General features: G+C 39.4%; 1 protein-coding gene across 1 annotated transcript in view; it reads left to right on the forward strand.

Moving 5' to 3' along the window:
- The window catches only part of LOC104588248 (DNA repair protein RadA-like protein), a 48,528-nt gene that overhangs the window by 6,968 nt on the left and 25,711 nt on the right, over positions 1–15,849 (forward strand). Inside the window, exons 3-5 of the mRNA XM_010246100.3 lie at positions 4,654–4,712; positions 4,853–4,924; positions 7,339–7,422. Coding sequence (XP_010244402.1) covers positions 4,654–4,712; positions 4,853–4,924; positions 7,339–7,422 — 215 coding nt within the window. The remainder of the gene's footprint in view (positions 1–4,653; positions 4,713–4,852; positions 4,925–7,338; positions 7,423–15,849) is intronic.

The raw sequence follows: 15,849 nt of genomic DNA on the forward strand, positions 1-15,849 counted from the left end.
TCTGAAGTTTAGGTTCCAATTGAACCCAGAGGGTGAGGATTGGATACAGGAGTTGACAATGACATCTTTGGACAAAGAAAGGTTGAATAAGCGGGGAAAAGTGTTTGCCAAGGTACCTGCCCCCCATGAAAGGTCAGTCCAAGATTTGATTTTCAGCCCATTACCTATTTTGTATTTGGTGAAAGAAATGAAGGAGGAGAAAGTTGAAGAGATACCTTTCCAAGGGTTTGAAGCTTTTACCCGATTCAACAGTACTTTGCTATCCCAACCATTGGTGTGCCTTCCATACTTACTATTGATGATGGAAGTCCACATAGCGTCTGTATTGACTAGGAACCTCCATAGCCACTTCCCTAAAGGGGCTTGGTTCCTCTCCTTGATGTGTCATAGGCCAAGGCCTCCAATTTCCTTGGGTTTGCAAACCTAATCCCAACCAATTAGATGATTCTTTCGCTCACCATCCCCTTCCCACAAACAATCACGTTGAAGTTTTTCAATTCTATTTCTGATTTTTGCTGGGACTAAAAACACTGTAAGATAATAGGTGGGCAGATTAGCAGCCTTGATTAAAGTTAGCCTAGCACCCTTTGACAGGTAATTCTTCTTCCATGTGGCCAGCCTTTCTTCACACTTTTCTATCACCAGATCCCAGAAGCTTTCACTTCTAGGGTTTCCTCCCAGGGGCATCCCCAAATAAAGAATAGGCCATTTTTCAACGTTGCACCCTAGAGCTTCCTTGAAGTTTTCCAACAAAGAATCACTTATCTTTACTCCCACTAAACTGCTTTTTGAGAAATTCATTTTAAGTCGTGACACCATTTCGAAGCATGTTAGAATCCGCTTCAGATTTTTTGTTGTCTCCAAATCAGCATCCAAGAAAAGGAGAATATCATCAGCAAAAAGTAGACGGGAGACTTGAATTGCTTCTCTGCCCACTTCAAAGCCTTCAGCAAATTTAAACTTTTTGCTCTCTCGAAGAAACAACTTAACACATCAACAACTAGGGTGAATAACAAGGGGGAGAATGGACATCATTGGCTAAGGCCCCGTCTAGCCTTAAAATAGCCTTTAGGCTCTCCGTTCACCAATACCAAAAACCAGGCAGAACAAATACAACTTTTTATCCACTGCACCCATCTAGGGCCAAAACCTTTTAACTGCAAGATCTCTAGGAGGCAATTCCAATCAACTTTGTCGTACGCCTTTTCTATGTCAATTTTCACTACAACTCCCAGAATGTTTTTTTTTGTCTTCTTTCTTCTAAGCATTCATTGGCCACAATAAGACTGTCGACCATTTGTCTCCCTTTCACAACACAAACTGATTTTTGGAAATTAAATCCCCTAAGACCTCTTTCAGCCTATTCGCCAGTACCTTGGCCAAAATTTTGTATATGCTTCCAACCAAACTTATGGGATGGAACTCTTTTACTTCCAAGATGCCTTCTGTTTTTTTTTTTTTGGAATTAGAGCTATAAAAGTTGAGTTGTTTCCCTTGTTTATGATAGCTGAATGGTAGAAATCATTAAATACCTCCATTAAGTCCAATTTTATTGTGTCCCAGCAAGTTTGAAAGAAGAGCATGGGGAAGCCATATGGCCCAGGAGCACAATCCCCATCCATACTATCAATAGCCGCCTTAATCTCATGTTCCTCAAAATTCTTCTCTAATCAGATCTTCTTCTCCTCTGGTAAGGTGTGGCCATCCAAAGAAGTCAAGAAGTGTTTTCTTGGAGAAACCATAGAAAAAAACTTCTTTGAAATGCTTCAAAATGTTCTCTGCAATTTCCTCTTGATCCTCAAACATCTCTTTGTCCAACCTTCAATTTGGAAATGTGATTTTTCCTGCGTCTCCTTGAGGCATGGTTGTCGAAAAATTTTGAGTTGTTATCCCCTTCCTTCAACCATTTAATTCTGGATCTTTGTCTCCAAAAAATTTCTTCTCTCCTGATTATCTTTTCCTAATCAGTCTTTAGTGCCTCTCTTCTCCTGAAATCTTCAATGCCTAGGGTCCCATTTTGCTCCCTTAGGTCTAGATCATTCAAAGCCATAATTAACTTGTTTTTATCTTCTGTCCACTTTTTAAATTCCTCTCTTCCCCAAATATTCAACTTCCTCTTCAAATATTTCAATTTTTGCAGGAAGCAAAACCCAACCCAACCTTCCACCCTGCATTCTTCCCACCAAAAAGTCACTTTTTTTTTTTATGAAAATCCTTGTGATAAATCCACACCTTCTCCATTCTGAACCCTTTTTTCAAAACCTCATTTTGCAAGATGACCAGCCAATGATCTGATGTGCATCGAGAGCTTAAGGCCTGAATTAAATCAGGGAAATTTTCCTCCCATTCGTTGGTTATCAGAAATCTGTCTAATCTTCTGCAAATGGCTCTTTCTTGCAAGTTAGACCATGTGAATTTCCTGTTGTGGAGAGGAAGATCTCGGAGATTGTGCCTAGCAATGAACTCTGAAAAATCCTTCATACTTCTAGGAAAATTTTCAAACTCATGAATTGAGTCTAGCTCATACCGCAGTCTAGATCTTTCAGTGGGAGAGTTGGGCCCATAAACTCCTTTTAGGATCCAATTGAAACCATCTGAGACACAGGTGAAAAGAATTGATAGAGAGTAATCCCCTTTGTCAATTTCTAAGCCCGTCACAGTCTCTTCTCTCCACATGATGATGATACCTCCTGCAGTCCCAGTAGCTGGCAAGACTGCCCATTTTCTCCCTCTGATTCCCCAGATAGCTCTAATGAGCTTTCTATCCACTACTTCCTTTTTTGTTTCCTGAAGGATTACAATGTTTGGATTTTCCCTGATTAAGGTGCCTTTGACCATGCTTCTTTTTAACTGCCCTCCCAATCCTCTAACATTCCAGCTCAAGATCTTCATTTGTTCAGCCCCGTGGTCTTGCCCTTACCGTGTCTACTGCCAAAACTATAAGCCGAAGATGGTTGCTGATTCACAAGTCCCCACTGTAGCCTTTTCAGCTCCCTGTTTGATCCTTTTTTCAGATCAGAATTCTGTTTCCTCCCACATTGAAACATCCCACTAGCCATCTCCAACGCGTTAGCCAAACTGTTGGAACCAAATTTTAATGGGTCTGTAGCTCTTCCTTCCTGCTGCTGATTTAATCATAGGGGGTCTCTTCTGTCATCTCCTGAACTTGGGAGCTTTGAGTGAGCTCTGGAATCGTAGAGATAATCAATCCTGCCCCTTTCCTGGGTGCACCCCACACACACAGAAAGCACTTTTCTGAGTTGAAGCCATTATGTGTATGTCATTGCTATTCTTAATGCATGGTCAGAAGAGGGAACTTTGGGAAAAGGGCTGATCTTTAAGCTTGACTTATAGAAGGTAAATCACATGGCCTAGGAATTTTTAGAGTACTTTCATGGTAGGAAATATTTTGGGGATAAATGGAGGAAATGGGCTAGAGTCTTGCCTTGTTGTGCTTACTCTTCAGTTTATTGTCTCTCTTTATGGAATATGAACTGTTCTCCCTCCTTCTAGAGGTCTTAGAACTCTTCAATGGGACTTTCACTGTACCTTCTTGTTTTAACTTCCTAAGGTTTTTGAAGTGCACAATGAGAAAGTGGAAAATTTCAACCTCTAGTTTGCCACAATACTTTAATATTTTTATTTAAACTATTTATGGAGTTGTCAATGTGCTGGGTCTGGTTCAGGACAGGGTGTACCAGTGCTGAACCGATTCTGATTATCAATCAGTTCCATATGATAGACCCTGAACTGTCCCAAAGCTTCTTTCAATTTAGTTTCATATTGTGCCCCACTCAATACACTTCTTGGGCCAATATTATTGCTTCCCTAGCGGACCCAACATCCATTCATTTTTTTTTAGTTTTAATATTTTTTATCTATCAACAGCAATGAAGAGAGGAAGAAACATAGAAGAAACTGCTGTTCTTATACCACCTTGTAATTTTAGTTTAACTAAATCAGAAGAGGAGGTCTACTATTTGAGAAGAAGCAAAACCAGTAGGCATCTAAGCCACTTCAACTACTTATATATTAGACTTTTGTGTGAAAGACTAAATTACATCTGGTCATAAAGCTTACATCAACAGATGCGGCTGTTGGGGTTGACTGTACTAGTACTGTTCTACTTTAGAGTTTTTGGTTGTGTTGGATCTGCCGTGGAGGTTCAGTTATCTGTTTGTATTTTCCTTTTGTTCAATCAACTATTTGGGTAGGCTGCACAAATCCTGTTCCACCATTCTGCTCTATCAAGAGCCATATTTTCTCGCAAAATACAATAAAATCACTTTTTACCACTTTAAACCACATCTTCTTTAGTATTCCTTTGCTCATTTGGATCCTTCTACTTGAACCACATCACTCCTTGCTTTTGCAGTCCTTGTTTGTCTATGAACATATTCAAACCATCTCAGTTTACCCTTTTCATCTTGTCAGTTATCACTAATTGGAGCCACTCCTAAGTCCTCTTTAATGTGCTCATTTCTCATTCGTGTCCATAAAAATGTAATTTGTGTGATGTGAATGCCAATAACTAAAAATTTAGTTTAGTTCTAAGAAATTACGTTGTGGTTATTGATGGGGGAACATATTATCTGCACATAATTATTTTCTGAGATTTGTAGGAGTGATTTTGCCATGGATTGGATTTTGCAGGCTCCATGGTTTTAGTTGGTGGTGATCCTGGTGTTGGCAAGAGCACTCTCTTGTTGCAGGTAAAAGTCTACCTCTGGGATTAATCTTTTTGGAATGTCTGTGTTATTTCATTCTCATGACATGTTTATTTGTATAAATCTTGATTTTACTCATCTCCTCAAATCATGCTGCTCTGACCTTCCATTATCAAAATCTGAAGATTGCTGCAATGCTAGCTGAAAGGCATGATTTTGCTCCGCCAGCTCCAGTTCTTTATGTTTCTGGTGAAGAGGTCAGTTTTTGATCAGGTTGCATGCTGTTATGCTGTGATATTATCCTTTGATTGAGAATGATCTGCTTTGGCTTTATAACTTTTATGTACATCAACCAAATGGTTTTTTACCCATTGCCAAATAAAATAAAATAAAGATTTTAGTGCTTTGTCAGCGGTGATGGTTGTCCTTTCATTTGTTAACATATCATCATTTTCTTTAGAATAATTTGGTGTGTAGAGGATTTCATGGAGAGTAGGATTCCACAATATTATGTTTTACCATGTACCAAAATTCAAAATTTTGATATGATACACTCCGTATCAGGCATACTGTATTGTATATTTTAGGTATCATTACACCTATTTGAAGGGCTTTTGGAACAAAACTTGTTTTTAACAGTTAAAACTCAAATTTTGAAAAAAAGTAACAAGAAAAAGTGTGAGGTTCAAAGTCTCAATACATCTCTTGTTCCATATTAGGGTGTATCAAAATTTTGAACCTTGCTATGTAAGGTAAGACTTCTAACTCCAAGTAGTATGTGTTTATGAGGTGTTGGGATCACATCATCATTATTGTCTAAAATCTGAATATGGCATGGACTTTTTGAGAAATGGTGAATAATATTAATAGAAATAAAGGAAACAAGGCTGCTGAGGGAGAGGTTTCCTCAAAACAGCCATGCAAAAAGGAGCCCCAAAGCTATCCTTCACAATACAAGATCCTTATCCCAAATTAAAGATTTCCAGTGATCAACAAACATCTTTAAATTAACACCTGAAACTGTTGTTAATGGTACTCCAATTCACCAAAGTTTACTTCACAGCTGTGCACACTTTCATTGGAGGCAAGGCCTTGTCTTTGAAAATACATCTGTTTCTCTCTTTCCATAAACACCAATAGACCATCAAAGGAACAGCTTTCCAAAGCACCTTACCCCGGTTGGAAAAAGCCTGATTCCTCCACTGAGTCAAAAGGGATTCCAGATTCACAGGGATAACCCAGCTCACATCGAACAACTTTAGCACATGGGACTAGACTCTATGAAAGTAACTGCAGAGAATCAGAAGATGGTTGACTGTTTCCTTGCCTTTAGGGGTGGATTTGAGCCGAGCCGAGCCGAATAGTACGAGGCTCAAGCTCGAGCTTGAGCTCAAGCTTAGCTCGAGTCAAAAACTCATAAGCTCGAGCTCGATTTGAGAAAAAAATGTTTTATAAAAATAAAAAAATTATATATAAAAATAAATTTTATTTGATATTTAAAAAATTATGAATTATAATATTTTTATTATATATATGATTTTGTATATATATATATATATTTGAGCTTGGCTCGTGAGCCTCACGAGCCAAGCTTGGTTGAAACCGAGCCGAGCTTGAGTAGCTCGTGAAGAGCTCGGCTCGTGGCCACCGCTACCCGTCTTCCTCGCACAAACTGCAGCTATTCACAAAGATCATACCCTTTCTCCTCAGGATATCTATAGTGGGAATGTTACCTTTCAAAGCAACCCAGATAAGGAATTGAACTTTGAGAATTATGCTGTCAAGTTGATGCTTTTTAGGGAGTCCCTGAAACCAAGAAGTGTCCAGCCCTTTATCCTACCTTATTACTGTTTTTTTTTTTTTGATCAATAACACTTTCATTAATTCATCAATAGAAGATTTACAAAAGGAAGACAAACACGCTTATCTTCCAAGAGCAACAAAGAACCTCAAGAAAAGGAAAAAAAGAAAAAGAAAAGAAAGAAAGAAAGAAAACACACTACAGTTACAGCTTGGTCCAAAAAAGTGAGTCCTTTTCTGCCCCTTGTTTAGCTAAACCGTCAGCTAGGGAATTAGCGGATCTTTTAACCCAACGTATCTTAACTTCCATCTCCCGCACCAGCCACTTGAACTTACCTTATTACTGTTTGGCGCATAGATAATATCCTAACATGTGAACTTATGGGGGGTTTCTTAAAGAATTTCTTGTCAAGAGAAGGAGTTTGCAAAAGAGGTTTTACAAGAGATCTCTCCATCTTCCCCTACTTGTTATCCTCTTCTTATTCTATTGTTATTTTTAAAACCATGATTTTTTTTTCTTTATTCTCATTTTTTCAAATTTGTAGTTTTTTTTTTGTGGTTAGTGGTTGAGAGGTTCTTGATTTCTCTCTCTCTCTCTCTCTCTCTCTCTCTCTCTCCCTCTCTCACACACACATGCACACATTTTTATCATATTTAGTGGCTAGTAAATATGTTTTAATTAGTTAGGTTAACAATATGCCTATTTAATTCAGTTTTATGGACTTTGTTTGATAAATTCAATTTTATGTATTTAAAGTGATGGAACTTGTAATCATTATCAGGATGTATGCTGTTTTCATTGACAGAGTATTGGTCAAATTGATAACTTGAATAAGTTAAGATGTTTGATTATTTCCATTTGATATGACAGAGTATTGAGCAAATTGGTAACCGAGCTGACCGTATGAGAATTGGAACTGAGGAACTTTTCTTATATTCAAGTACTGATATTGAGGTTGAAGCTTTAGCTTTTTTATTTTTTCCTTAAGATTTTCAACTTTCGCCATAAATATTATTTGTGGAAACATGAAATCGATAATGTCATTTGGCAAACTGCCTTACTACTGTTTATGTATTCAAGTTACAAATTGGGAATACTTTGTTTCTTTGTACTCATTTTGGATTGTTCGGCAGTCATGGATGAATTGATCAAACATATTTATGATGTGGTCCCTGGTTCATTTTGTTTGTTGATGACATAGTATTAATTTATGAATCTAAAGAAGGATTAAAATTATATCCATGGAGGTTTTAAAAATGATGACTAAATCACTACAATAGGATACACGCAATGCAAATTTAGTAGTAATAGGAGCGGAAATCAGGGTAACTTGAGATTGGAGACTAAGAGATGTCTCAATGTGGCCTCTTTCGTTACCTTGGTTGAGAGATTGAGAATAATGTTGCATATAGAATTAGAGCAAGTTAGATAAAATTGATGGATGCATCTAGTGTCTTATGTGATAGGTGCTCATCTGCCAATCCTTAGAAAAGTATTCTCAAATTTAAGCTTTATTGGTTGTTTCTATTTGATAACTGATACTATCAAAGATGCATCAACAGAGTGATGTTTTGGGTGGTGGGGCAAGGCCACAAGAGGCTTCTAAATGAGTTCTCTGCATTTTTAAAGTGGTTGGGGTAAAAAAATGTGTTTGTATCCGACATTCTTTCCTTGGGACAGATCAGGCGTAAAGCGGAAAAATCAAAAGGTCATGATTTTACTGTTTAACTGGCCTTTTAGATTGTTCAACCCATGAAAACCATCGAATAACTGGGACCTGGAAAGCTCACCTGGTCACCAGTTCAATCATCCATTCTGGTAAACACTGCTTCAAAGTTAAAAAATCTATTGGATGAAGGCAAAATAAAAAAAAAGAGGTAATGCTGAACTCTTAGATATAACAACATTATTGATGGATCTTCTGTTACCAAAGATGCATTGGTTTGTTTCTTTCAAATAGTCAAGCATATTGCTAAAGGAAGCAAGTTCAATAATATAGCCATATCTGAATTAAGTCATGAATGCTTCCAGGACTGCCCAATGTATGCCAAGCTTTGTCAAAATGTGTGATGTAGGACCAGCTCAGTTCTAGTCCTTAGAGAATGTGAATGGTCTTCTTGGATCAGAATTTTATGGCTGTTGATGGCTGTAATGGTTTCTTGAAAGAATAAGAGAGAAAATACCTGGAATCACTCATAGGGTGCCCCAACTACAAAGGAGTAGGACTTCCCACAACTACCTGCTTGGACTGTAGAGTAGAGGCCACGCACAGAACTAGAAAAGGATCTTGAAAGAAATGTATTTCTGAAACACTGCCTTCCCTAACCATCTTTGTTAAATCATCAATAACATTAGTTTTTTGAACACTTAATTCATCAACCAACCATTGTGATGAATCTTCACCTCGCTTATCCAAACTCTTAACTGCAACATTTGGAACCTTTCCTTCGACCTCTAGCTTAGGAATCACCATCTCTATGTGTTCTGCTATCCTTAGTTCTTCAACAAACTCTAAGACTCCTTCCATTGTTGATGTTGGTGGAACTTGTGCTGTCAGGTTGTAATTCTTGAATTAGTTCTATTTGAACTTGAAAGATAAAGTCACTTACTTTCTTATTAGGATCTACTACAGTCAACAAATTTGTATTTTGCACATGATTTTTTTTTTAACTTGCTCCTCTTCTATTTCTTCTTGATCATTAACCTCAGGCTGATCATGGGTGTTGGAAACTCCAACAATTAATGTTTTTTCTTGGCCTGCACCCTCTTGATTTTTAATATCTACAATTTCTATAGCTTGAAATTCTTCTTCTTTAGCTTCATCCTCAATTTCAGCTATAGGATAGGCATCAACATGCAAGGAATCATTTACTTTCTTTTCAACTTTGTACCTTCTTCCCATTGACTTCAAGTTCTTTGTTGTAACCTGTTGCTTCTTCTTTTGCTCGAAATTAGTCAACTCCATATATAGATCATCATGGAAGTCTAGTAGGATGTACTTTTCTTGCAAAGACCTCTTCATCTCTGCCCATGTACTAATTGGATCATCACTTCTATTTTCTAGTTGTTGCTCAGTTCTCCACCATACTTTAGCATGATCTGTCAGCTTCATGCACGCAAATCTAATCCTTTGTTTGTCAAACATATCATGCCAATCAAAATATTCTTTAGTTCAGCAACCCAATCAAAGAATGCTTGTGGATCATCATCTCCTTTGAAATCTGGTATTTCCCTCTCTTCTAACATGTTTGAAAACCTTACTCCTATACCTAACATTATTAGATCTGTTTTCTTCCACCATCTTCTCAAATAAGTCAACCAAAGACCCTTCATATGGTTCAGAAACCCAATCATCACTGATTCTAGACTTGTAAGATTGTCTAGAAGATACCCTAGGCCTATAGAATCGGTCACTTTGTTAGAGCATAGTGAATAAACCACTAGCTCTGATACCAACTGATGTAGGACCAGCTCAGTTCTAGTCCTTAGAGAATGTGAATGGTCTTCTTGGATCAGAATTTTATGGCTGTTGATGGCTGTAATGGTTTCTTGAAGGAATAAGAGAAAAAATAGGGAGAGAAGGAAGGGAGAAACTACCTGGAATCACTCACAGGATTCCTAGAATCACTCTAGGGATGGGAATCACTCACCGTAGCTAGCATAAGCTGAAGAAAACTCAATAAACTTCATTGCCTTTGTAAAACGTCCATACATATTTATAGACTCTAAACTCATAATAATCCTAGGAGTCAAACTTTTAGACTCTAATAGTCTTAGGAGTCAAACTATTAGACTCAACAATCCTAGTAGGACTCAAACCAAGTTGTCATATCCTATTTCAATTCGAAGAAGACTCAATAACTCTAATCCTACTTATGCAACGACTCTAAAAACACCCCTACTGTCCAAAAAATACAGAAATACATAAAATATCATAAAATTCCAATTTTGAATCTTCAGCTCCTGCATCAATGTGGCTCCATAATGAAAGTCTGAAATCTTGGCAAGATAATGGCTCTGTTTTCAGGTCTAGTAGGAGTTGGAGATTCCTTAAGAGCGGAAATCTTGGCACTACATCAAGGTGTAAAACTGGCTAAACAATTGGGGCTACAGCGGATTGAGATAGAGGGAGACTCCAAGTTGGTAATTGGGTGGATGCAATCAGGGCAGCTGGGAATTTGGCAATATAGACAGCTGATCCAATAAACATCAAACATTACAGCATAACAAGGGAGGGGTGGGTGTTTAGTTCAAGTGGGTAAGGAGATCAGCAAATAGTTTTGCTGACACCCTAGCAAAACAAGGGAGTGTTAAGTGTGAGACTTTATTGGGCAATGCTGTAATGTTTGATGTTTATTGGATCAACCTTATCTAATAAGGGTTGACTTCGGTATTTCAGTTTAATTTATCTCTAATGAAAGTCTGAAAGGGTAATGAAAAGGAAGATACTTTTGTCATCTGCTTTCCCCAATTGAAGAACATTCATTTTGAATGTTAACTTTGATTACTGGTGTGTGTTTTTTCTGAAAAAGCTGTCCATGTAAAGAAAGATACCTTTTCTAATATGTAGACTGTAGTGTCCAAATAAATCTATGTGTGACTGAGGGAAGATGGAAAAAAGTCTTTAACACTCTTCTGTCTCTCCCTCCTTTGTTACATTAGTGTCTGTGGTAATACCAAGGTTACAAAGAACCATGCCTCCTGAAAATATGTCCTCTTTGTCCTCAAGTCATAGGGGGAATGTGCCATCTGCGGAAGCCAACTATCTCATCTATCCTTTTCAAATATCAGTGGTAATACCAAGGTACAAAACATAAACAGCCCAACTATGGCATCCTGAAAAAGTGTTCTCTTTGATCTCAAGTCATAGGGGAAACATGCTATCTGCAGAAGCCAACTATCAGCCATCCTTTTAAAATCATTGCACATACCCAAAATTCCAATATTGCCCTCAGAAACTATGGCGGTGTTTGGAAACCCAAAATTTTATCAATTATTTCTGACATTAATCAGATAAGTGGTCATTCCCCTTTGTTATACCTCTGAAAGGCCCACTTGTATCTAAAATTTTTGCTCCGATTAATAAGTAATTGAAGATGGGAGAATTTGTGGAGGTAGGCCGTTGGAAAAAAGCTTTGAAGATTGATTCTAAGGAGCTCCTATTTGAGGAACTGAAATTAAATGGTCAGTTGAGCTTGAAAATCAGGGAAGCAAAGAGAGGGATGGTGCTGTTAGAAGGTTTGGGGGTAATTGAAGGCTTCAAGGAGTTTGTGGAAGGTGCAAGTAACAAAGGCAAACAAAATAGTTGGAAAGAGCTTCTCTCAGAAACTGGAAGAAGGTTTGTTGTAGAGTGTAAGAGAAACCTTAAAGGTTATTTTATCTCTTTGACAGAATTTTTTGGCAAGGGTAGAAAGCAGATGGTCTGCTTCCCAGAAGGAAGGAAGAGTCAGGGCTGGAAGGCAGTTCATGGCACCTTATGTGAACTGCTGCAACGCTTGGGTGCTAAAAGAGAAGTAACAGTAAAAAGGAGGATAAGCAGTTCTAATAGTTTGGTGAGCAATAATAAGCAAGAGACTCTTTTAGTGATAGCTGGGGCAGGTAAATACAGAATGAGAGTAAACATTACAGAGAGGTGATTGGGAAAGTAAACTGATAGTTAAAGCTTCAGCTCACATTCTAGATTGGAGGAAAGTTGCAGATCTGTTAACAGCAAGTTAAAGTTGAAGAGCACGTTTGTTTTAACACCTTTTGAGAAGGACGAGGCTTTGCTGGATCTGCTTGAGAATAGAGTAGAAGTTGAGCCATTAAATATCCAAGCTAAACTTGGAAATTTCACAGTATCAAGATGGTGTCCGGGATCAAACTCCAAAGATTTCTTTGTTGAAGATGGAGTGCTGGTACGTCTCTTAGGTCTTCCCTTTCACTTGTGGAAGTAAGAAACTGCTGAAGCCATTGCTTTGATGTGTGGAGGATCACTAGGAGGTGCCTTTTGGGGAGACCTTTGTTCAGCTTCCATTTTATTGAATGGAGTAAAACCTGAATCATAACATGGTATCAGAGCTGATTGAATCTGCCTAGATTTCTATTCTCTACGCACCCTATCTAGGGTTTCTCCTTTTTTTCTGCATTCGACTGGAGATAAGGGAAAGGGCTGAAAAGGAGTGATCGCCCTCTTCCCTTGGAGGTTTCTATGCCTCTAGTCAGGTCGTGTGTGGTCGGTTGCTGTGGTTTCTAAGATCGCCCTCCCCTAATCGATGAAGAATAGAGGGCCGATCTGTGTGGTGCAGTGGCTGTCGTGTGTGGACTGATTTCTTGCTCGTGTGGTTGTTACTTCAGTGATAAGGTAAGAGATCTCGGTGCATGATATCTGTTATGGATCAAATAGGAAGTGTGCTTCAGACCATATGCTAGGGTTTCAGACAGTAATGTGCTAGGGTTTATGCTGGTTTTTGTGTATTTCGAAGGAAGAGTTATAATCATATAGTGGTGAGATTTCAGGTAGTCGTAGGAGTAGGGTTTGTGGTGTAATGAGCACACTTTTCAGCAACAACAAGTGCTGAAACCAGTGTGACAGGTGTGATCTAGTTGTGTGCAGTGTGCAAAATTCAGTGGTAATAGAATTCAACAAGTGTGCAGAATCGGTGATAACATAATGGGAGATAACAGTGATTGTAAACCTAGTGTGATGGTGCCTATAGACTACTTGAATGTTCAGATGACCTCCATTAAATTAAATGGAGAGAATTATGTGCCTTGGGCTAAATCTGTCGAAGTCTTTCTGAAGGCAAAGAAGAAGGTAAAACACATAAGAGAGGAGAAACCCTCCACTGACTCTCACGAGTATGAAGACTGGGAGCAAGAGGATGCTCAGATCATCACATGGTTGTGGAATAGTATGGAACCCAGGATTAGTGTAAACTTCATGTTTCTTGACACTGCCAAAGATGTGTGGGACCATGCGAAGAAATTGTATTCGGGTCAGGACAATACAACCAGAGTGTATCAGTTGTATCAAGAGTACTTTAACCTGCAACAGGGCAATCAGAGTCTTGAGGAGTACTATGCCAACATGAGAAACATACGTAATGAGTTGAATGTCTATCACCCTCTCACTTCTGATGTCAAGATTCAGCAGCAACAAAGAGAACAACTTGATGTGACTAGATTTTTGGTGGGACTGAAGTCTAAATATGAACCAGTACGGGCTCAGATATTAGGAGGATCAGCTCTTCCCTCCTTGGAAGAGGTATTTGCTCGACTTCGGAGGATTTTTATCGGATCTACTAAGAACTCTAATATCTCAAATAGATCTGCCTTTGCTGTATCGAGAGGCCATGGTACTCGAGGTGGAGCTAGGGGAGCTCAGTCTGGCCGTGGTGGTGGTAGTGGTTCTGTGTATGGCCGAAGTGGCAATGGTGGGCCTACTTATAATCGTGGTGGTGGTCGTACTGGGGGCAGAGATTCAGGGGGAGCCCGTGGCTCAGGCCCGAGGAAGTGCACTCATTGTGGTATGGATGGACATACCATTAACTATTGTTATGATCTACATGGTCCACCCTCAACCTGGGCCAATCATGCCGTGACCAGTGACTCAAGCTTCAGCTTTAGACAGGAGAATCATTCATCTGATCAGATACTTCCTACACCCACAGATGGTCCCGTGAAAGAGATGGTGAGTGTTCCCCGTGATGAATATGAGAGGTTTATCCAATCACAGCAGAACACGACGACTTTTGCTCACTCAGGTATGGCTTGTCTGGCATCCACACCCAATCCCTGGATCATTGACTCTGGAGCCTCTGATCACATGACTGGAACTCCAGGTGTGTTTTCATCCTTATCTCATTGCTCAACATCACAATCTATCACCCTTGCTAATGGTTCCACATCCTCAATTTGTGGTGTTGGTAATGTTGACCTAGATCCTGTATCCCTCTCCTCAGTTTTGTATGTCCCTAAATTGCCTTTTAATCTTATGTCTGTTAGTAAGCTGACCAAATCACTTAACTGTTCCATTACCTTTTATCCTTCTATGTGTGTTTTTCAGGATATCAAGACGGGGATGAAGATTGGTGGAGGGCATGAAGCTGGTGGACTGTATTATCTTGACGGTGGTGGTGGTAGAACTTCAACAACTCTCCAGTCATCCCTTTCTCCTCTCCAGTGGCACTGCCGATTTGGTCATCCGTTGCTAAAAGTCTTGAAGTCTTTGGTTACGTCCTTGAGTCAGCTTTCTGTTTTGGATTGTGAGTCGTGTCAGTTTGGGAAACACCATCGTGTTCCCTTTAGTTATAGGGTTGATAACCGTGTGTCGAGTCCTTTTTCTTTAATTCATTCAGATGTTTGGGGTCCTTATAAAGTGATGTCATATAATGGATACAAATATTTTGTCATTTTTGTAGATGATTTTTCAAGGATGACGTGGTTCTATCTAATGAAAGAAAGAAGTGAATTGTTTACCATTTTTCAGAAATTTTATGCTGAGATTCGTAACCAATTTGGTACCCACATCAAAGTTTTCCGTTCTGATAATGGCCGCGAATATTTATCCTCATCATTTCAGGAATACCTGGACCAACACGGCATTATACATCAGACCTCATGTACCTACACCCCACAACAAAACGGGGTGGCTGAGAGAAAGAATCGCCATCTTCTGGAAACAGCAAGATCCCTCATGCATCACATGCATGTTCCCAAACCCTTTTGGAGTGATGCAGTGCTTACCTCGTGCTTTCTGATTAATCGGATACCCACGTTCATCCTTGATGGTCATTCTCCGTTTCAGGTCTTGTTTCCCGCTTTGTCTCTGTTTCCTCTTACGCAGAGGGTATTCGGGTGTGTCTGCTTCGTCCATAATCTGGGTCCCGGGAATGACAAGTTCGATGCCCATTCTCTTAAGTGCATCTTCCTTGGCTATTCTCGGACCCAGAAAGGGTTTAGGTGTTACCATCCTAGTTCTCGACGGTCCTTTGTGTGTGCTGATGTCACCTTCTTTGAGTCTACTCCGTTCTTTTTGGGGTCCGGTGATGCTTCCTCCTCCTCATCACTTCCTTCTCTTCCACTTCCCGTTGTCGACCCTCTTCCCTTGGTTCCAGCCGTGACCAAACCCTTACCTCCAGTGCCACCACCTGTTGAACGCCCACCTATCTGAGCTTGACCTCCCCATTGCTTTGCGGAAAGGTAAACGCGCTTGCACCTTTCATCCTATTTCTAATTATGTTTCACTTACTCACCTTTCCGCTTCCCATCGCCAGTTTGTCACCTTGTTATCATCAATTGTTGTCCCTAAGGATGTCCAGGAAGCCCTTGCCTCTCCAAGGTGGTGCCGAGCCATGGAAGAAGAACTCTCTGCCCTTCATCATAATCATACTTGGGACC

This window comes from Nelumbo nucifera, chromosome 8, assembly GCF_055504915.1.
Source record: "Nelumbo nucifera cultivar China Antique chromosome 8, China Antique-T2T, whole genome shotgun sequence".
Classification (NCBI taxonomy): Eukaryota; Viridiplantae; Streptophyta; class Magnoliopsida; order Proteales; family Nelumbonaceae; genus Nelumbo; species Nelumbo nucifera.